This window comes from Lycium barbarum, chromosome 6 (assembly GCF_019175385.1).
Source record: "Lycium barbarum isolate Lr01 chromosome 6, ASM1917538v2, whole genome shotgun sequence".
NCBI lineage: Eukaryota > Viridiplantae > Streptophyta > Magnoliopsida > Solanales > Solanaceae > Lycium > Lycium barbarum.
This window is the reverse complement of record NC_083342.1, coordinates 125,003,946-125,028,082: the sequence shown is the minus strand read 5'-3', so window position 1 is coordinate 125,028,082 and position 24,137 is coordinate 125,003,946. Positions and strand designations below refer to the sequence as shown.

At 37.6% G+C, this 24,137-nt stretch overlaps 1 protein-coding gene across 1 annotated transcript; it reads right to left on the bottom strand.

The window, feature by feature from the left end:
• Positions 1-11,300: 11,300 nt before the first annotated feature.
• LOC132598631 (regulator of nonsense transcripts UPF3) lies at positions 11,301-24,000 on the bottom strand. The gene is made up of 13 exons (XM_060311620.1): positions 23,603-24,000; positions 21,471-21,577; positions 21,113-21,208; positions 20,928-21,026; positions 20,700-20,779; positions 19,271-19,384; positions 18,698-18,842; positions 14,695-14,762; positions 13,349-13,781; positions 12,975-13,073; positions 12,737-12,843; positions 12,581-12,633; positions 11,301-12,041 (listed from the first exon to the last, which is right to left on the bottom strand). The coding sequence occupies exons 1-12, from the start codon at positions 23,740-23,742 to the stop codon at positions 12,595-12,597; spliced, it is 1,527 nt and encodes a 508-aa protein (XP_060167603.1). The 5' UTR covers positions 23,743-24,000; the 3' UTR covers positions 11,301-12,041; positions 12,581-12,594.
• Between the last annotated feature and the right edge of the window lie 137 nt (positions 24,001-24,137).

Here is a 24,137-nt window from a genome sequence, read left to right as displayed (position 1 = left end):
TCATTATTGGCAACCCCTCTAGGCGTCATCCAGATGGCCTGGGATATGTAGCTCTCGCAGAAGCGTAGGAGGCGCTGGTACGGACCATTCAGACGATGCGCTATGAGAGCATTGCCCGTACGGAGGCCCTTGAGACGGAGGAGTATGCAGCACGGATGATTGAGCTTGTCGAGACCGGTATGAGACAGACACATGACTTTGAGCGTCTCCATGAGCGTGTTTCCGCTGCCCCACTGGGGTAGCAGGTGGTCGTGGTCGCCGAGGAGTTGGTGACCGTCGTAGAGGTGGTAGGGCTGGCAGAGGTGATGAGGCTCCGTCGACTTCAGAGATCCAATCGACTTCTCATTCCCGGCCGTCGACTTCACAGACACCTCTGTATACGCCGGACACCTTTTCAGATTATGTGCCCTGCCTTCATTTCCACATCCACTAGTTCGTGATCCACAGGGTGAGCAGCCAGTTCGTGATCTACAGGGTGGTCTACATCTGCACTTCGACGACTCCATGTTTGAGGACTTCGTGTTTGATACGGCACCATCTGCATCTCCTGCACCGGGGCCGCTCAGGAGCCCTCTCACCAGGCATCTCAAGAGGCCGTCAACACACAGGTTTGACTTTTACAAAAAGTAAAATAATTTATTAATTATTTGTTTATTTCAGGTTAAATCTAATCTAAATTGTTTATATATTATTTCTGGTTCATTCTTCTACGCCTGTGGACCCATCTTCTGCACCGGGCCCCACTCAAGAGACCGTTGAGGAGCCAGCTCAGGAGCCCTCTCACCAGGCATCTCAGGAGGCCGTCGACACACAGGTTTGACTTTTACAAAAAGTAAAATAATTTATTAATTATTTGTTTATTTCAGGTTCATTTTAGAATAAATCTAAATTAAATTATTTATATGTTATTTCAGGTTCATTCCTCTGCGCCTTTGGACCCGTCTCCAGTTGAGATTGACCCATCTCCTGATGTTAATGAGATTCCGACCATACAAATCCCACATCGGCCCCACAAGAAGCATGTTATGCTCAAGGCCGCAAGGAAGGGGAAGAAGGATGATCATGACATAGAGCATCCTATTATTAAGAGGAAGAAGGGGGATGGAGATGATGGTGAGGGTTGGCCTTAGGCCTAGCCGTACTCTTAAGGCTCCCACTTGTGGGACCTGAGATTGTGAATGTTGTAAATAAAGTGTACATTTTATGTTATTATTTTCTTAATGATAATTAGTTATCTTAATAATAACTCGTGCGACGTACTGAAAAAAAGGTGATTTTAGTAGGTTAAAAAAAAGTAACCTATTAAATTTGAGTTTGAAAGTGAAAAAACTTAAAGTGTCGGGAAAAGTAACCTTTCACGCACAGGAACTGTGCGTGAAAGGCTTTTATCCTTTCGCGCACAGAAACTGTGCGCGAAAGGCTTTTATCCTTTCACGCACTAATTTCGTGCGTGAAAAGGCCTCCCTCACCCAGTACGAACTGTATTGCGCACTGTAAGTACTGATTTGACAACACAACACGCATGACAATTCCAGGAATCCACATAAAGCCTTGATTTGACAATACATTGCTGCATTATTTGACCTTTTTAATACGACTTGTATTGCGCACCATTTTAATGCGCAATGTAACACCACACATGACAATTTCAGGAATCTATGACACATAAAGGCTTGATTTGACAATACGTTGTTGCATTATTTGACCGTTTTAACACGACTTGTATTGCACACCATTTTAATGTGCAATGTAACACCACGCGTGACAATTTCAAGAATCTATGACACATAAAGGCTTGATTTGACAATACGTTGCTGCATTATTTGACCGTTTTAACACGACTTGTATTGCGCACCATTTTAATGCGAAATGTAAGTGTTGATTTAACAACACACCACGCATTACAATTTTGAGTGGTCTATTTAACTTGAAGGCTTGACGAGTGAAAAACTCATCAACTTCATAAGTCTAAGTCTTATAAGTCATTCAAAAAAAAAATCAAACTTCATAGAAAAAATGTCTTAAAATGCGTCAACTGTTTAGGTTTCACTATTTTGGGATGGAGATGTCGTCGAGGACAATTACTCCATTCGTTATAGTATCAAACCAAAAGCCCATGTTAAATTTCCAACAACTTTAAATTATGAAACACTAGTCAGTTACATGCACAAAAGAATGAAAACTACACCCACTGAGTTTGGAATATCACTAACTGGCAGATATCCACAAACAATATCAAACGGTGTAGTGCGTTATGGCATGCACAATATCAACGATGATGAATCTTTGAGAGATTTTTTGGGATCGCCGGAAGAATATCGTGATTTAGTATTCATTAATGTTCTTGAGATGTATGTTGAAAAGATACCTCGAGAAGAAGTCCCTCAAGTCCAGCCTATTCATGGTAACACTTATGGCGACTTTAGTTCTTATGGAGACATTTTGAGTGGTCAAGGGCCGCTGGAAAATCTAAGCCAGCAATTTAATCAAGCTTACAATGAAAATTGGTAAATATGGATTTTTCATATTATTATTATTATTATGTGTAGTTGCACGTGTTTGTTGTATGAATTGGTAAATAACCAGTTTTCAAATCTTTATAGGAACTATTCTCAAAACTCGCCAGTGGTACCAAATATGGATGTTGGTCAATCCTCTCAATTCGGTGGAGTTGATCGTTCTCCACACCATGACAGTGCTTATGAATAACAGTAAGTTCATCACCTTGATATTAAATTATCTGTATATATATATATATATATATATATATATGATGTTGGTATTTAAAATATGTTACTTTTCGTGTAGGAGGATGAATGCACTTGATAATGAAGATTTTCCTAATTATTATGGGTCATCATCAAGTGATGACGATGAAATAGCTAATAATGCAGAGATAACCGATGATGTTCAAGTTGGTATGACCAACAATATTCCTCAAAGCCAAAACCAACAAGAACCAATGCACCACCACGTACCACCACCGATGGCTGAAAACCCAACTTTTGAAAGCCCAATTCAGTGGCATTCTAACAATATCCCTTATCTTGACAGCCTGCAGGGTCGTGATGATGCATTTGTCTTCACAAGAGAAGATGATGATAGTCGCCTAAAAACCTGGATTGAACCAAGGGATCTCAACAAAGATCGATGCTACCTTGCAAAGGGAATGTTGTTTGCATCCAAAAAGGCGTTGCAACGGGCTGTCAAAATTTATTGTTTTAAGGATATGAGGGAGTTTAAGGTTGATCAGTCAAACACAAAGATATGGAGGCTAGTTTGTAGACGACGGTATCAAGGCTGTCAGTGGTTGCTTCGGGGAATTGTTAAGCCTGATGGTATGTGGGCTATCACAAAATTCCACGAAATACACACTTGTGATATGGAAGAAAATCGAGCATATCATTATAATTTAGATACAAACATGATTTCTCAAGTGTTATTTAAAGACGATGCCGAAACGCCAAGGTAACTTATCCTACCTAATACATTATATGTCTTATATCAATTAAAAGATCATTACTAAATGTTGTTTGTTTAAACTTGTGCAGGATCCCCATCAAAGATTGTTTTCGAAACGTTCAAACCGTATATAGTAAAACTATAAGCAACAGAAAGGGATTTCTCGGGTGTAAACGCGCTTTTGAGATGGTCTATGGAAATTGGCATACTTCTTTTCAATCGCTGCCAAGGTATATGGCAGCTCTACAACATTTTAATCATGGTACTGTTGTAGAGTGGCGGCTTATAGAGGGTAAAATCTTCAACTTTGTATTTTGGACATTCAAACCATGCATTGATGGTTTTGCTCACTGCCGACCAGTGATATCCATAGATGGTACGCATGTATATGGTGCCTACGACATCAAGCTTTTAATTGCAATAGGAATAGATGCAAATGGGTCAATATTTCCTCTTGCTTTCGCAATTGCCGCTAACGAGAGCAACGACACATGGGGGATCTTTTTGACCCATTTGAAAACTCATGTTATTAAGGATTGTACCGGCATATGTGTGCTATCTGATCGTTATAAAGGCATATTGCACAATATGGATAATTTACCGGGGTGGCAGCCTCCCTTTGTTTACCATCGCTATTTCTTAAGGCACTTGAAGGCAAATTTGCAATCAAAGTTTCACAATGGCACTCTAAACAAATTGATGTGGGGTGCTGCGATGCAGCATCAACAATGAAAATAGGCTGCAAAAATGGATCTGATCAGGGCAGTGAGTGAACCCCCATACGTTTGGTTGATGAAGCTCGAAGTTGAAAAATGGACGCTTCATGCTGATGGAGGCAAAAGATGGGGCATGCTCACAACAAACAGCTCAGAGTCTTTCAATGGCTTGCTGAAATATGCTCGAGGACTACCTGTCACCGCAATGGTGAGAATGACTTTCAAGCAGGTTGTGGAGCGATTTGTTGTTAGGACAAGGCAGGCCAGAGCGATATTAGTCGACGGTGGGACATGGATGCCAAAGCCCTTCAAAAATATAGAGCATTATAGAAAAAAAAGTGAGCATCACCAAATGACCGAGTATGACCCAATTCAACATGTGTATGAAGTTAGAACGGCTTATTACAACGGTAAGGGTGGAAACGTGCATACCGTTTACAAGGCAACAAGAACATGCACTTGTGGTAAGTGGCAAACGTATCACATGCCGTGTTCTCATGCTGTCAAGTGCTTCGAGAGAATGAGAAAAACGGTAACAAGTTATGTGGCGGGGGAATACAAGGTCCTCAGTTACCTTAGAGCATATTCCGGCCAATTCCACCCACTTGGTAATGAAGCTTATTGGCCAAACGAGCCGTTTCCGATGGTTGCTAACAAGGATTACATCAGGAAATTGGGCATTAACTCACAGAGTCGTAGACCCAATCAAATGAATGTTAGTGAAAGAACTTACTCTCGCAAGTGCTCTACATGTAAGCAATATGACCATGACAAGCGTTCGTGTGGGCAACAAGGCCGGGGTAGTACAAACACGTCTAGAACTTGAAGATTGTATTTTTATTGTAATTTATTATTGTATTGCTTTGAATTAGTATTGTAATTAAATGGAATGAATTATTTTTTAATTAGTATAAACCTCTCGTATTGGATGAATTATTATTAAATCAAATATTTATATTTGTACATTCAAATATAATAAAACACTTAAATCAAAATCCTATAAATATGACAAGTTTCAAAATTTACTTCAGGGCACTTTAGAACCCCTAAAACGACGATCCAAACATTCAGGTGGACTTGATGTAATGAGCCGACATTATTGTATGCAAAAAAAGATATTAAGTTTTATATAAAATATTGATATTTTGGGGTTTTGAAACATGATTAATCTTTGCCCAAAGTATGGAAAAAAACGTGATTTGAAAGGTAACACCAAAAAAAAAACAAACGGAAGAGCTCTTTCACGTACTAAATTCGTGCGTGAAAGGCCCAAGTTGCATTTGTGCAGTTTGGTCCTTTCACGCACTAATTTAGTGCGTGAAACCTAGTAATGTATTTTTTTTTTTGCGCTAGTTTGGTTCAACTTTTTTGTTTTTGTGCTACAAAAGTCGCGGACTCAAAAGAGAGAGAAGAAGATGGGAAAGGTCAAATGTACAAAAATAACCCTGAAGTAATTAAATGATATTGATGACTTAAAGGGTAAAATTGAGAAATAAAAAGTGGGTACAATGCTAACCCACAACCTTCATGTTGTAGGTTAGCAAAACCCATATATATTTTATTTATTATTATTATTATTTTTTATATATATTTTTTTTTATATTTCGAGTCATTTATTTTCTTCCGATATTGAAATTGTTGTATATTTATCTAAGTTTATTTATTTTCTAACGATGTGATTTTATTTATATGCATTCATCGACGTATTTAAGGTGGATGTGGCAATTATATTGATTTTTTTCCCATGACAATTGAGCTTTTATTGAAAGCTACGACTAATTCATGAAGTCTACTAGTAAGTAATGTAATTGATTATTCTACATTCATTGATTGCATAAATCTATTTTTTCATGCTTGAATTGAAAAATTAAACAATTTATAGCCATGATCTTTTTTTTAAATACACTTTAACAAATGAAAGCTCTCAATATTCTTTTATATATTAAGCTATTTCATTACTAAATGAACGCAAATTATCAACGGAAAGTTACCAATAAAATTCGTCACTAATTTTATTTAGCAACGGATTAGTAACAAATTATCAAAAATTTCTTTTAGCGATAGATTAACAATGAAGATCGTAGCTAAGTTTGATTTCTTTTCTGCAGTGTTTGTTGTCGAATGATGTATGCGCTTTGGTCACGCGCAAAGCGCATAAGCTGAAACTAGTTTATGGATAATTAGTTTTTGTACTTCTATATATTCTCTTCTAGCGTTTGCTATTTTTTTTAATTTTTTTTGGTAAATCAGATCTTATCATAAAATTTAACTAGCAGTTACAGTAGCCGTAGAGTTTGTCGGAGGCCTTCTCCGCTCATGTTCAAAACAATCATCTAGATTGCTAATATTACGGACATTAATTAATTGCTCTTTCTATATCTAGGTTGCTAAAATGTTATTAAAGGGATTTAAGGGGACAAAAACAAAAAATAGAACATGGACCATCCCACATTGTTGACTTTTATGCCAGTTTTTTCTTTTTAAGGGAAACAAGGACCTCAATCCAAACTTTTTATCCTTCCTCTACTTTAGAAAAAAATAAAAGTCGGCCCTCTTCCAATTCACCAACTTACTAGGCTACTATCTAGGTTATACTGTTTAGCGCTATCTAGGCTTTGATTAGAAAGAGTGTGGTGAATTGATATGAAGATGCACGAGTTTGACAATGTCTACTTCAATGGTCAGTCCATTCTTAAATTGGAGTTTTCCATACAATAATTTAGGGGTTCCCTAATCATCTTACCTACACGTGCTTGGACATTTTAGTGTTACTTTTTCTAAAATGTTGCTTTCCTTTATTTCTAGGTCATATAGAATAGATATTACTTTTGAATACATAAAGAGGGCGAAAGCATTTTACTTCTCTCTATATATGAGCAACTTAAAAATTATTTTATGATCGTCTTAAATTTGAATACGTCATATAATTAGTAATATGTCCATTAATATAGACGGTCCCTATAAATGAAGGTCTCGGGGGAGTTGGATAACATTATCAATTGACCGATACCTTTCTTTTTCGTATAACTATATGGTATTAGGTATTACTGGTGATTAATTCGGATTTGTGTTGTGTATGATCTATTAAAATGGAAGCTCTCCTTATCAGGGGTTCTCCATTTTCAGAGTTCAAATGTGAGACCTCTTACTTAATAAATGGATTTTATCTATCCAATTAAGCTCCTTTGCAGAATTGACTTATACCTATTCCCATGGTAGGATGTAAAATTGGGTGTTGATAATGCTGGTGAAGTTTTCAAATCACTAGAAAGAATGGCCAACTTAATATGCATTATGATTTATTTGAAAGAAAATAAGTGGTCCAAAAGTTGCATGCGGCCAAAGAACAAGCTTTTCAACAATCATAAAAAGCAAAGAGAAAAAAGTGAAGGCAAAAGCATGGGTCCTAGACCTAGAGAGTGACCCTAAATCCACAATCATCTTTTTCAAGTTTTGTGCACACAACAAAACATACGAAAAGATCATTCAACTATCCAATCCAGGGAATTCATTACTGTTACTTATTCTAGTTAGTTTTTACGGAGTATATCATCTAAAAATCATACAAAGATAATGATGGTATTTAATAGTATATAAATTACAATGTTATTTTAGTATATTAATTACAATATGATATTTAATAGTGTATAAATTACAGTGGTATTCTAGTACATTAATGTTATATTTTATCATTTGGATTATTAGTTCGGCTATATTGTGTCATTGAAAAACAAAAGCATCTTGGGGAACAAGCAATAATCTTGGTAGCACAAGATGGCGAAATTCGGCGATACAATTAGGGAATTATTTAAGTAGAACGGATTACTATATTTAAGTTAGTTATTGTAACTTGTAAGTAAACAAAAAATTACTCTTTTGAAATTATTTTAAGTTCGACATATACCAGCCAAGAGAAAAAGAAGGAAAGCTAAATAAAAACTGTGTCTCCACGTGGAAACGGATTCCTTAATTGTTGGGTATTGGATTATGACCGAAACAAATCCCTTAATTTGTAGTCCATATATCTTTTAAACTACCGTATAATTTTTCAATTATGCTAGTAAAAGAAAGTTGTTATTTTTGGAATAAAAAGTAAAAAAGTGAGTGTAAAAATCCGCTAAAACTTGCCGGGAAAAAAAACAAACGCATTCTTTCCAGGATAGGAGTTGTTATTCACTAGGGTAACCTTTCCTTGTATCAGTAGACTTTGTCAATTAACCTCTTTCTTTTATCCCTAACAAATTTTGGATTTTAATTAGTGACTGGCTTGTGAGTGTGAAAACCTTGACCCAATTTCCTTCCTTCTCCTAAGATATCTGATCGAACTTTTATTTTCGATCCAATTTAACCGTGACCCAATTTCTTCTACTTTGATTTGGTGTTGTTGGAAATAATATGCATTGAGTTGAGTCCATCTGTAAGTGGTGCTAATTAGCCCGTTAGCCTATTAGTTAGTCTCCTAATATATAAATACAAACAAGATTTTTCATATTAGTATGACGGCTAGGGTTAGCTATCCAAAACAAAAAGTCCTTTGCATCTTTTGAGGATATCTAGGCTGTGAAAACCAAGGAATTTTTAGGCTTATGTGATTATTCCTACCTGCCGGCAAGTGGCTGTATATCTGCTTCCGCAAAGGAGAAACCTATAAGTCTTTCAATTAGTGTTATCAATTCAAATACTATAGGTGTAGACACCCGGTGCGAGTAAATTTTTACCTCTTTCGGAGCATAATGGTGTTGTCCTGTATTCCAAGAGCAAGAAGAGAGCAGAGTGAACATATTCCAGATGATATACTGATTGATATTCTGAACAAAGTCCCAGCAGAGGACCTACTCCGTTGCAGACAAGTCTGCAAGCATTGGAATCTTTTAATTCCTTTGGCAGCACTGTTCCTACTATCGTTATCCAGAACTGAGATATGTAAAAGCACTAAGTTGAAACTCCTATTCAGTGAGTTCTGATACCAGTAGTTACCGGGGTGATTTTTTTCGTTTTCACCACTGCACGGCAATCGCACAACTCAGCCTACTCGCGCACACACAACGTTTAGGGACTTAGAATTATTTCGGCATAAACAAACAAGACAGATTTACTGGACGAATCCCAACCTTTATTAATGTCTCAGATTATATACAAAGGCACAGGAATTGGAAGGCATACAAGTTACAATGGATAAAAGGCCTTAGCCAATTTTCAACAACATGCCTGTACTCGCCTTTTCGCACCACGGTTTGGTTTGGTTTGGAAATAAGATTCCCGAAATGTCTTCAACCCTATCACCCAATGAACTAATTACCTTTGATCTCCCATTTGGTCAAATTCAGGCAATCTTTTTACGTTCAGGGGCCAAGGGCTATTATATTATCTGGGCAATAACTATTGAAGGATCACAAAAGGTTTGTGATGCGCCCTGTACAAGACCTAGATATAACGAATCTCCTACATGCATGGACAAAGAATATTGCTACATATTGGATCGCTGAAAATTAACATGCCAATGATGTCTGGCCTGCTCCTTGTGAGGCATCTATAACACTATTTGACATAGAAAAGGAGAATTTTCATCTGATATCTCATCCGGGGAGAAAAATGTGACAATCACCTTTCTCTGAGTATACATGCTCATATACACCTCTTTGAGATGAAAGGCTGCCATGTTGCATTCTGCAAGCTTGCAATTTCCAGGGGTTGGGTAACAATATATATAGTTGGAGACTGTTTCGAGCATGTGCCCAATAGCTCTACTAATTTTTGGTATGGTCATTGGAATCATCGGTAAGACCCATTGAGGAGTTGCGGAGTTGGTCGTCCTCTAGGAGTGTTTTGTGTTTGCTTGCAATCGAACCACCAGAATGCTAAAGTTTGAGGACATGGATATCTAGTTTATCTCAGTATTCATTCATAGTAAAACCGTGGTTTCTCTATGTTTGATATCTAAGCATAAAATATGTGTTCCAATGGGTTTAAATTTATGTGAAACACTTTTGTACCGGAAGAAGTTTGATGAATAAAAATTGATTTCACCGCAGTCTTGAATCTTAGCTAGTTGTCTCTAGTTAATTTTATGAAAATTGGATTTAACAAATTTGTTAGGGTAGACTTTCTTGTGATCTTAGGGGTGAGGAAATTAAAATAATAAGCAACCATAATATAGACCGGTCCATCTAAATGAAGGTCCTAGGATTGATAATGCTAGTGAAGTATTTCTTAGATATCGAAAGGTTGATATGCTCCAACTAATTTGGATTCGCGCCACGTAGGCTGAGTTAAATCTCTCCTATCAAAAGGTTCTCCATTTAACCATCCCCCTGCATTGAAAGTTCTCAGATCACAAGAAAGGGTGCCCAACTTATATGCATTATGATTTGTGTGAAAGACTAGCAGTGGTCCAAAGGTGCATGCTTTTCAACAATCATAGAAAAGCAAAGGAAAAAGAGTGATAGTATTAGCATATCAAATCGCATGGGCCACAACCATCTTCTTCAAGTTCTGAGGACACAACATAACATAGGAAACGATCATTCAACTATTCTCAATCAATTGAATGCAATTCAGGGAATTTCACTATATACAGGAGCTACTGAAAGAGCAGACCTGACTTACCATTCTAGCTAATCATTTGCAGAATAAAGCAACACAACTTGTAGCAAACAGATAGGCCACTGCATAATTTGTAACTTGCAAGTCAAAACAAGTTAGTATAAATGCTACTTCTTCGTGTAAGTTAATATGGCAGCCACTGTTTTACAGATAACAGTTATCTGTCCGTTTCTCTCCTCTTGCAAATAGTACAAACATGGTACTTCAGCTTAACTCCATAACTTAATCACTGTAGCTCAGGTCATTCGAAGGTGGCACCTACCCACTTACGGTTCCAGATTTCATTTAACGTATCAAGTACATCTTTCTTGATTTTTTGTGTCTTCACTGTGTACAGCAAGTTCCAAAAAATTTGACAACAAATTCTAGTGTATAATGATGACGACCTTTGTCATTAAATCGACTTTATCGGGAAACCAAAATGGCATTTGCTTCAAATTAGAATCCAGTTTCCGCTTGAAATTTGATTCTCAACACAGAATTAGGGGTGCTCATTTGCCAGGAGGGGAAACAGAAAAGAGAAAAGAACACCCAAAATATTTCTACATATGTGAAACACTACAACCGTATACACACAGTTAAACCATCGTTTTTTTGACAGTTTAGATCAAAATGCTCTTTCATTTCAGCAACACACCTTACACTAGCAACCTCCCAACCCCAGTCCCATCCAGACACAAAAACAAAGTGACTATTAATTTGAATCCACCTTGTTCGATGCTTTGGCATTACCACCTGCTTAGACGACTATAACAAGCCTTCACAGAGATGGCAGCATACTCCAAAGCTTTCCTTCTTTGACAATCTCCAATCAGTCGAGACTAGAACTAACATAGTGCTATCAGCATATGTATGGGATTAATGGACGCACTTCAAACAATTTCACATTTGTATTTACAGCTCAACAAAGGAAACCTTCCATCTACAGAACTATATTATTTAATAATCAGCCGGTCACAGGAGCAAGGATACCCACAGCTCTGATGAAAAGACCCCATAAGGTACACCAGCTGAAAATTGTGGTGTATACGTCAAAGACAACTTTCTTTCTTCTTGCTCCTACTCCAGCCATCTTCGATTTAGTAAGTTCAAGGCTACTTTAGCAGTACATACCAGTTTTTTATATCCCTCCAGCGAGTCAAAAATTCCGTTAAGGCCTTCAAATCCTCCAGCAACTTGCTCATACATGATGTTTCTAGCAAAGAGAGAGCTCCATCCACTAGACATGCGCACCTAATATGGTAAAAACCAAGCATCTCGCTGCAGAAAAAACCAGATAGCATAGTTGAAGACTCCACCAAAAGAAGAGTTTCATAAGTTGATTTCTTGATTAAAACTTTCACATGGATGTTTTAAAAATACCCAGGTTCATTTTAAAGCCAGTTCATTGGTTTTCTTCCTCTGCTTCTTTCCCTCCTTGGGGTGTCATTAAGATAGATTAAAACACAATTAGGAATACTAAACCCAGCACAAATATGATACTGCCAAAAACTTTAAAAAAAATAAGAAAAATTAAGGCAGTAATCACCTAGAGTTCACAGTGTTTTGAATCAATTAACTTGCACTCGCCCAAAAGAAATAAGGCCAGGCTTTACCACCTTCACACTTTTAGGCAAAACCAAAATAAGTTGATAATAAAGTATATCCTAGTGCCAGTCTTTGATGCCAATCATTTATTCATCTGTTAAGCATTCTCTTGGATACGTATTTTCATTTATCAAGCATTTTCGTGCAATATCAGGAAAATGAAAACCAGAAGTGCCCGGAGACAGAAATGAACAGCCAACTTTAAAGCTTACCGTTAATGACAAAACTAAGTACCAGAACTTGACTTTTGGACCCACACTTGTTTCTGCATTAAAATTTATAGTCCATGTGAACAAATTAGTAAATACACAAAAGGAAAACATATCTGTATACACTAAATATGAAACATTGTAATACAAAAGGCATACCTCATGGGTACCATAGCTAGAAGGACCTCCCCGTCTCAAGGGTTTTCCTTCCCCTACTGAAGTTCCATCGTCCCTCATACCACGACGACCCCCATGTTTATAATTACCTAGAACCATCAAATAATGCAAAACTAATCAAACAAGTCCCAGTGATGAAAAGAGGGAAAAGAACATTGAGCATAACACTTCACATATAGCAAAGAATCACAAAATTTCATGAACGATAAACAAAACTAACCATTGTCAAAAGAAGAATGAGAATTACGCCCACTTCCCATGGGTCTGAACTCCCCACCACGAGCACTTGCCAGATCAGTTTTGGTTTCAGCTTGACTTCCTAAAGAAAGAAAAAAATAGAAAGGTTTTCCCCCAAAAGAAAAAATCAGGGAAAAGAAAACTTAATAAACTCTAATCCTTACCAAACATGAAAACATGTCAATTTTAATAAAGAGATGTAAGACAAAGACGAATATATTCTCTTTTCTATCCTGATAGAAGCGGAAGGCAAGAAAGTAAAAAGCAGAAAAGTTCCCTTTCAACCAAAAAAATTAGAAGATCTAGCATCTGGCAAAAGGTCAAAAAGGCTAGACATGATTGTACTAGTGAACGAACCTTCAACAAAGTCCGGCACTTCGGAAGATTGAGAGGCAGATGAAGATAAAGATTCATCACTAGCATGTAAACTATCAGAACGACGAAGAGGAGTCCAAACACCACGATCAGGCCTATCCCTGATCCTAGTGCGTTTTTCCTGCTTCTCAGTGTGGACAACATGCAAATCAGTTCCAAGAACCTTATCTTCATTAGTTTCTCTCTGGAACAACTGCACACTCGGTGGCCTAGGAGGCTTTTTGTCCTTATCCTGGCTGTGTTTTTCTTGTTGGGATGCAGATGGAACCTGATTCTGACGAGAATCCTTGAGAATAATACTTCTAATGATCCTTCCACTTGCCTCACGGCGCTGGCTCTGTTTTGGAGCAGATGAAGTTATTGTATTCTTAATAATAGGTGCCACATTCTCCTGAATCAATGAACCACTAGACACCTATGCGTGAAAGAAAAGACTGGTAAGCTTGAAGTTGAAGAAATATAAACTGAATATGATCTCCCAGGAGACATTTTTCGGGACGAACCAAATCAATCCTATTAATAACACCAAGTTGGTGTTAAATATATTTTAAGTGGTGGGTACAAATATTTGTTAAACGCCAAATGAAATAAGCTAACTATCTACACAACAAGGGATTCCCTCTATATCAGAAAACAGATGAAACAGAACTTTTGACCTTTAGTAGTAACCGCTCAATATTAATATTAGCACAAAGTAGCAAGACATAAACTGGGGGGGACGAAGGGGGAGGTGGAACCCTAGACAACCACGAATTAAGAGGCAGAAGCTATCTTTTAGCGAGGGATCCACGTTAACATAAACTAAGCTCAAACTACTTCCAAGGCCACCTTCTCTTTGTCAAGGTGAACACGATTATTCAGTCACGTGTATTACAACATTAAAATATTACACAATTGTGTCAAACAACATCGAATATCAATAATTTTTATTTACCAAAAACAGTCTTACAATGGCTTAGATCTCAGATTAGATCACATACAAAGGTTTGATGGACCAACTTATATGCACAGAAATGTTTCCACTGATCCTAATAACATCTCTGTCAGGAAGTTTGGGGGTCAAGTATATGAGGGGTGATCTGGCCTAGTTAATTAAAAGAGATTAGCAACAATGATCTTAAACATAAACATGCTCTAACACATATATGTCTCTCACTTCCAGAGTTAATGAAACTCATGAAAGTACATGGAGTTTCCCCAACCCAAGGCACACTGGAGCTAATAACATTTTCAGTATTAAAAAAAAAAAAAACCCCAAAGAAGGAGCTATAACCAAACATAGGAGCTTGTTACTAAAAAAACTACTGTCTGTAGAAGGTAAAACTTACATTAGGCAAAAATTTTTCCTTTCCCTTCAAGAGGAGGATTCTCTTCTTCCCAACTTCAGCAGCTCCACCTGGAACAAATTCAAAGGATCTTAGATATTTTAAACAACATAAAAAAATAGATGTTAAGAATGGGAAGGAAAGGAGGTCAACAATCCAAATATATACACCCTTACACGTAAGGGCGCAATAATAAGATCGTGTTTTATGCTCGGTGAGGTGATTCAATGCAATCAAAAGCTACAATCCACCTAGATAGACTATCTTCAGTGACAGATTGATTTAGTATCATAGTTCAAAATGGCATAAGAGGGCTCAACTGCTCAAGGACAAGATATCACACAGACCCCGACGGAACACATCATGCCTTGCATTTGGCAAGTCAATTTAATCAAAAGCTAGACATCCCTTAGATAGACAATTTTCAGACCACATATGCTGATCGGTCAATATCATAAATTAAAAATGTAAGAGACTGTAAGAGTTCATAAGCTTAATAACACTAAACAATATAACATAACAAGAAAGCAAATCCTTATCAGGGAGGATCGTTTCAGGTTTCAAGTCATCACTCGATACAAGCAGCTTGAAGGAAATAGCCTCTCATTCCTATTTCTTTTGACTGCATCCATGACGTTCTAATGCCATTCTTAGAATATTATGTTGTAGACTTGTAGCTTCTCTACTTTTTGGTATATTGCTTGTAAATAGGAGTTTAATCCATTATTAATGAAATAAAGGCAAGGACGTAGATAGCCGCATAAAGTTGATAGATAGCCACATAAAGTTGATGGCAATTATCAAATAGACATATTAGCTTTGTAAATGACCAGATAGACACCTCTTCTTGGCAAAAGTGTCTCGGAAACCCCTCAATCCGTTAAATTGCACGCGTGAAATAGAATCACCGACGACATGTCCAATGAACAGATGGGAAAATGATACGTGTCATTAGACAAAAGCCACTTTTGATTAAAAAGAAAAACGGTTGGGGAAACACCCCCACCCCACCCCCCACCCCCCCAAAAAAAAACCCCCATTTTCAGACCCTTAGCATTTCCATATTGCTCAACGATATTATACCTTCAGACCACTGGAATCCGACTACCTTCAGTGACCCCTTTCCTCTTGTGCCATGTTGTACGTCAGTTCATTTCTCATAACAAACAAACTCAAGCTACCAATTGTTAAATCCAACTTTGAGACATTCACGGATTGAGGGTCAGAAGAGCAGACAGCAACCCTTTGCGGAAGTTCAGATGGTGATTTTTGAGCTCTCCCACTTTAAGGCTCTGCTATCTGACTGCCGCCGACCCACTTTCTTTCTGGCCGATGATGACTTTGAGGCCATAGTCCCAGACTTCACCCCCACTTTGACAACAACAACAACAACCCAGTGAAATCCCACATCGTAGGGTCTGGGGAGGGTAGAGTGTACGCAGACCTGACTCCTACCAAGGTAGGACGGCTGTTTCCGAAAGACCCCCGGCTCAATAAAAGCATAAAAAGAAGTCATATACGATTAGATAAGGTTAAGAGATTCGGATAAGAGATTTAAAGCGATATGAAAATGAAATAATGCAAGCGACACAGATAATACAGGATAATTAGAGCACAGAAAATAACCGATAATAGCAGAAATCAGGCACAGGAAATAACACATAATAACAGATAATAGCAGAAATCGGAGCACAAGAAATTATATTGCAATAATGCGACTACTAATAAGAACGGATAACGAGACTATCTACTAGTCTTCTACCCTAATTTGGGTCCTCCAAACCCTCCTATCTAAGGTCATGTCCTCGGTAAGCTGTAATTGCGCCATGTCGTGTCTAATTACCTCTCCCCAATACTTCTTCGGCCTACCCCTACCTCGTCTGAAACCATCCATGGCCAACCTCTCACATCTCCGCACTGGGGCATCTGTACCTCTCCTCTTCACATGCCCAAACCATCTCAATCTCGCTTCTCGCATCTTGTCTTCCACCGAGGCCACCCCCACCTTATCCCGAATATCCTCATTCCTAATCCTGTCACTCCTGGTGTGGCCACTTTGACACTGCCTCTAATTTTACTTTGTTGTCTTACCTTGTTACCATCTATTGATGGAATCGCGGATAGTGACTTTATCATAGGCCCAAAAGGTGGCAACTGGCAAAACATATGTATAAGTAGTGTCTTGTGACTTATTAACGAGAAAGAAGGAATGTCCCAGGAATTGGCAGGTAAGGGTATGTTTCCCAACTGTCGGTTAAACAAATAGACTTACTAGCATAGGGTATCAAGAATCCATGCTATATCTTAGGGTGAAAGAACTGAGGTATGGATTTCAAATGTTCTTTACAATTTTATGCAAATATTGGTTCTTTGCCTTGGACAGGAGTTCATATTCTCTGTTATTTATCAAAGCATAAACCAGCAAAGAAGCTTCTTTACTTCCGGTCTAAATTCTGTAATGCATGTCACATGGCAAAACGACAAACTCTTTCCCTGTGATTAGAGATTGCTCTGGCCAAAGGGCATTCCATAGAGTTTTTGTTACAAGCAAGGTTATATGACTCAATGACTTGCATCTAGATCATTTGGATACTCCTTCCTCCCCAAAAAACCACAAAAAAGAAAGAGAAGGAAAGAACAAAAAGAAAAAGGAACAAGTATCGCTTACTGGTAAAAGCCATGGTATCCACACATTAGCACATCAAAATCCAAAGTGTCATGAAAGTAATAACTTTGCTATTTGCTATTTGAAACTGTTAACAGGCCCTGGTAAATGTTATGGAAAACCAGAGGCCTAAGTGAAGTTGCATGTGTGACTGGATTGCCTAATATGAAGTTTGTTAACTCAATATAACTTGGATTCTTTTAGATAACGTAAAATTAAGCCAACATAACTTGATCAAAGCGGAATGATTAGGCAGGTGTAGTATTGTGAAAGGAGATGACAAATCCCAATCTTTTCCTTTTGCATCGCCCTATAGCCAATATAATTTGATCAAAAGTGGAATGACACTAGGCAGGTGTTGTATTGTGAAAAGAGATGACAAACCACAATCTCCTCCTTTTGCATCGCCCTATAGCATCCAAGATTTGGAGTACGTTTCTGAATCTTTTTGACGTTCATCAAGTGATACCAAGGATTTTGAGATTAACTATACAAAGCTGGAGTGGAAGAAAATCCATGAGTATCCGAAGTATCTGAAACACTGTCACACTATGAAGTGTGTAATTATGTATTGAAAGAAAGGAACTAACCGAACTGTAGATATTTTGAAGTTGAAAGGGCTTACGTTGCTCGAAACCAAATGTTTAGAGCTGTTGTCTTTTTCGGTGATATGTTATTGTTAATTCAAAGATGCTATGATGGATTCTTTTAGTTTCCTGGTTAGGGGGATTAAGATCCTCTTGTACCAGTACATCCAGCGCTCATGCTGTAGTGGTACAAATAACATATTTCCACTTGTCATTGTCAAAAAAAACCAAAATCATGTCAAGTTGTCAACTGTGCTTATGATTGTTCCTTGCTTAAAAAAAGAACATGTGCAGACTCCAGTGCCAGAAGGTTCTCCATGAAGGTTCGGTGAAGGCGAATGTAGAGAGCCTTACCTCCCATTAGAAAGTTTGGCTCCGAAATTCGAACCCTGGTCACCAGTAGAAACGCAAGCGCTTCTCTGTTGCTCCAAGGCCCACCCTTCATCGGATGATTATTTTTTTGATGACAAAGGAACCCGCAGCCGCTAACCTTTGGGTGCGCACAGGGTAAACCCCGTTCCTGTGCAATAGCCCGCAAACCACACAGGAGAGATAACCCGCACTAGGCAAGCCCCGTGCAAGGAGCTCGACACAGAAGGCAAATCCCCTGTTTTCGTAGGCAAGGATTTTTCGAACCTGAGACCTCCATTATGGAAGCCCTACTGAGCCACCCTTGCGGGTCTTCATCGGATGATTATAGAGAAACAAACATGCAAACATGTGATTACAACTGACAACTAAAGTGTAGGCATACCAGTTTCCTCTTCAACTGCATTAGCCCCAGATCCAGGAGCAGAGGTACCAGACTTCTCAGTGCGCTGCTGATCATCACGTTTTGGAGCTATAATATGAGATTTGTCTTTGCCAATCCCAGCCTTAGAACTATCTCGAAGAACATACTGTACGATCAGACAGTTCCATAAGCGACTAGTAAAGAAAGTGCCACTAACCACATATCCATCAAAAGAAATATCCCCCAAGTAAAAATTACTGTCTACATCATAGTTGAAAAATATAAAAACAAACCTGCATACATAAACATTGGTATCATACCAAAAATAATTCAACGAAAAAAATATCTCCAATCAATTATCAGAAGGGAGGAGAACCAACAGTGAAAAACCGATACAGAAGTCAAATCAGGTATGTTGTTATTATAATTTTTTTGGCAATTAAGGTATGTTATTATTTTCACAAGCACATAGATCACAGATGTTGCGACCAAGAAAAGATCAAACACAGAGAATATTTGCATGAAATAGATAGATAGATCTAATACTAGAAGTAACAATTGCCAAAACGTTGGATTGGAACATGACACCCTTACCATGGTAGTGGACACCCTTCTCTTTTCAGAGCTTCGTTTAGATGCACTTGAGCTAGGACTTCCTGAGGATGTGCCACTCGTTCTTCTGGTTGGTCTCCCATTAGGTACAGATTTCTGTCAAGGACCAGGGATAAAAATTTAGTATTAGTCCTTTAAACTTGGAGGAAGCATCACTTTTGGCAAAGACAAAATTGAGTATATACTATCACCCGGAGAAGTGTAGAAAATGTAAAAGATGGTTGATGGAAAACTCATCGCCAACAGATTCAGTCTGCTCACAGATACTATCACCCGGAGAAGTGTAGAAAATGTAAAAGATGGTTGATGGAAAACTCATCGCCAACAGATTCAGTCTGCTCACAGATATCCTGGAGCTCTTACCATCTATTGTTACAGTAAATTAATCTAGAGTGAATTTTGTTACACGTTGCTGTACTTCCAGTTATTTTTATACTTCCGTCCTAATTTAACGTATTACACTTTAAGCATATCTAGGTAGCATATAATAAATTCTTCAACATCACACTTTTGATTTGCTTAGATCTATTTAATGTCACTACAGAGTACAAAATGGAAGACTGAACCAGCAACTTTAGAAAGAAAGGGACCTTATCCTAATTTTCAAATAACTATTTGAAGCATGTCAAGGGTCCCACAAGTGAATATTTCCTCTGCTACAGCAACTTGCTCATCATTTTACCATCCTTGCATTATTTATGCTCAAAACTTATGCCGCGTGTGACCCCTTTTTAAAAATAATAATAATAACAATAATAATAATAACAATAATAATAATAATATAATAGTAATAAGTTAAAAGAATGGGTTCAAACTCAGGCTTCAGCATAAGTTTTTTAGAGCGACCCACTGCCAATGGTGTGAATGGATGGTAAATTGCTTGTGACACAAACATAGCCTCCACTTGTGAGAATATACTACTGATGTTCTTAGCTTACCAAAGAAATTCAAAGGAGATCACAGTAACATATTCATGCTTTTCTCCAAGAAAGTAATTAACTCTCAGGCAGCATAGGATATTTAATTGCAAGATTCTTGGGACTCTCTTGAAGCACTGATCTCATGACTGAAGCCAAAATATAGAATGAAATTGGAGGTACATTACGATAATTCGTCGCAGAATGATGAAATGTATTGTCTGTTCCTCACGTGGTCAAATACACAATTCATTTTCTCTTACCTCTTCCTCACTAAGGGAAGGGAAAACCATCAGTTTACCAAATAACGATTGAAAACAATAGAAGGTGTAACCTGTGCCAGCATACTCCCACCCAGGCAAGCTGGGGGGAAGGTGAATGTACCAAGGAGGGGGAGGAGGGGGGGGGGGGGGGGGGGGGGGGGAGAGAGGTAGGAAGAGAGGGAGAAAGAGACCGCAAATGAAAATCAAACAAGTTAACAGGAAATCTCCTACCCGAGTTCCACTCTTGGCAGCTCTTTTCTGACGTATATAATCCATCAAAGGAGTAACTATAGGAGCATCCTTTGCAGAACCTAAAAACCAAAAAATAAGTGAAACTTAAATTCAGAGAACATGCACTCCACCTTCATAGTTTGCTATCCTACATCTCTCACTTAATAGATTAAATCTCAGTTAGATGCAGAAGGACAGCATATGCATTCTGTAAATATTCAAACTAACCAGCTCGTTCAGCTTCCTTTCTTTCCAACTGTATTTCAGCACTCGGAAGATTCTCAATAGGCTTTGAGATAAATTCAAGGAACTCCAGATAGTCAGGATCTACAAGGGCATCAATAAACTTAACCATGACTACGGACTAGAGGAGATAGCTTAGGTCAGATGCAATCAGCACATTGACTTAGTACCTTTCAAGATGGTTCCTTCGCGGCCATCCTTCTTGGACCACTGTTTTGGAACACGCTGTGAAGGAGCATACTCGACAATAGTTTTGAACTGAGTGCCTAGTATAGACATACACTAGGGTAAGAAATATATTGGCCAATAAAAGATAATATAATTGCTAAACTGAAAAGATAATATAATTGCTAAACTGAGAACCATCAGGACCCAGAGAAAGCAAGGGCTCAAAATTTTCTTGTTACTATTAACAGGCTAAAAGCAACTTTAGTCCTGTAGCAAAATGTCGGAGTGAATTTAAGAAAAAAAACAATTTTAATATCATCTGGGAGGGAAAAATACTCGACTAGACCAAATTTTCTTTACCTTTCTCATTTACAAAAACGTGTCCATCAAAGAACTCTGCGAACTCGATAACATCTTCTGGCCTCTTAAAGTCAATATAGGCTCTTGAATAGGTTTGATGCTTCTGGCTGCAGGAGAAATTTGAGGTAAGGGAAACTATAAGAGACACTGACCTTGAAAAAAGAAATCCACTTGTGACAACCTAAAGCATATTAAGTTCAAGTTGGTACAGAACATGCTGGCAATTATCTTACAAAAATTGCGACATAGCTAAATAATCCTACCAACAGATAAATATAATAAAGAAAAACGGACATAAAAACTAACAAAATAAAATCCATCAAGAGCTGAAGAGCATTGATCCAACAGAAACTTCAGTGGGTGGCAAACTAGGATAAGCAGCTATATAAATAATATACATACTATCGGTAATTAAAAAAAATGTATGTACTCAGGGGTGGTTTGGTTGCTTGGTTGCTGGTTAGAGTTGTGTAGGTATTAGTAATGTAGGTATTACGGAGGGATTAGTTATACAGAGTTCAGTTATGCAGGGTTTAGTTACTCATGTATTAATAACTTATGCTGGATTGTAAGCGGGTAACCAAAAGCAGTTGTAGGCAACCCTGCTGAACAAGTGGCAGTATAATCTAGTTCAGCATTCTCTTCAGAACAGCACCTCATCAGTTTTTATTTGTAATCAAAACAATAAAGGTGAGATCATCCATCATCCTTTGTTGATAACACATCCAACCCCCTCTTTTTTTAAGCATATTTGAGAAAGGCATAACATTCAGAAGAAAGTGAGATGGCAAGAATAAAATCACAAATAAGACACTTTAAATCTGCTTTCAAAAAGTGAGAACCCCTCTTATGGTGGCAATCTAGTTCATCACGGCAGTTAGTATTTCTAACTAAAGTCTAACAAGTCAAGGCAGTAAAGACGATTCCCCTATTCTGCAAAACCATTCAATTCCCTATAAAATTTGGAAAAGATATACCATCCAACAAAAAATCTCCAACTAGCAAGAACTGCGGCAAATGAGAGCTAGGACAAAAACGTAAATTCGGTTAGTTTTCTAGATAAGGCGATAAATTTGATGAATTAATTGCCAGAAAACCCGAATCTACACGGATCCGAAGAGAACAAAATAAGGAAAGAACAGACTGGATAAACGACAATGCTTTAAATTGGATTCAGAGGTGTCGCTGAAAATCCCTCTAATACAGGTGGCAATCTAGTTCACAATTTTCTTCAATATGCACCACACAGGTCATTATCTCTAACTAAAATACCTATACAAGTCAAGGCAATAAAGGCTATCACCTTATCCGGCCAAATTACTAAATTCATTCGTACTAAATTTGCAAAAAGTTAGAGATCCCCAAATAACGAGGAACATTAAAGAAGGGAGAACGACGACAAAATCATAGGTATTGGTAAATCAATCCAGAAGACCCCGGTCTCTAACCAAATAAAACAAGCTAGGAAAGAACAATAGTATGATACGGACAAACTACACCGACAACAATGTTCTTTTCATGCAAACAAAAGGGGATGGGATATTTAATGCAATACCGTTTTCTTCTCTTTAAGGGGGTATTCAACTCCCCAAACACGACTGCCTTTTAACAGAATATCCAGTATTTATGCCTAACCATTTCTACCAGAACCTCATCTGTCTCTCCAAATATACACAGGACAGCCAAACCCCAAACTGAACAACAAAATAACCAATCAACCAGTGATTCTACTAACAAGATATAAAGGAATATTTGTAAAACATGCTTACATAACATGAATTCTTGGTTTACATAAACCTTTGTACAGTAGCACCTTCTTTGGTGCTGTAATTTTTCAACATTACCCAAATATTACCTACCCAAAAAAAAAAAATCTTAAAATAAACTTTCGGAAGTTCACAACCTATCAAAATCCTAAGTGAACACACCCCTAATAAAATCTTTGATTTGTTTTATTTTCTTTCTTTTTTTTCCTTTGTTGCGGTTCCATTATCAATCTTAATCAGTCCCAACACCGTAAAAATTGTTACATACCACAACAAAAATACATTTACTGCAGCCAAGAACCAAATTTAAAAGAAAAACATCTACACATACACATAAAAATAACCTTAAAAATTAAAAACCCTAACCTGGACTTGGCAGGAACAAAAGAGAACCAGTTGTAACGACCACTGAATCGAGAATCAATTTGTTCAACAACCATTGACTCTGAAATTGTCGGTGGTAAGTGCCGCACCACTACTTTTGATCGATCTAACACTCCCTTCATTGCCCAATACTTTTTCTTTTGATCAGACAACAAATAAAAAAAATAAAAAAACAGAAATCAGAATTCACGTCTTCCTTCAATAACATCGATTGACGAAATTCGTAAGCCCTAATTTTTTCAATTCCATTATTGAATGTACATGCATGAGAGAAAAGAGTTTTATTAACAGAGTGACGAAAGTGGATTTTGTGAGGGAGTTGTCTATTTATAGAGACGCCCTGTTGTGACAAGGGGAACTCTCCTTAAACGCTTTCTCTCTCCGTCGTTTCAGAATCTCAACTCTTAATGTTTGTTCGGAAAAATATATGATAAATTTTTATAGTGCATCTTTTTAGAACTTTATTTGTTTGAATTGAGTATTAGTGAATTGTTTAATTTGCAAAGTTAGGGTGTGA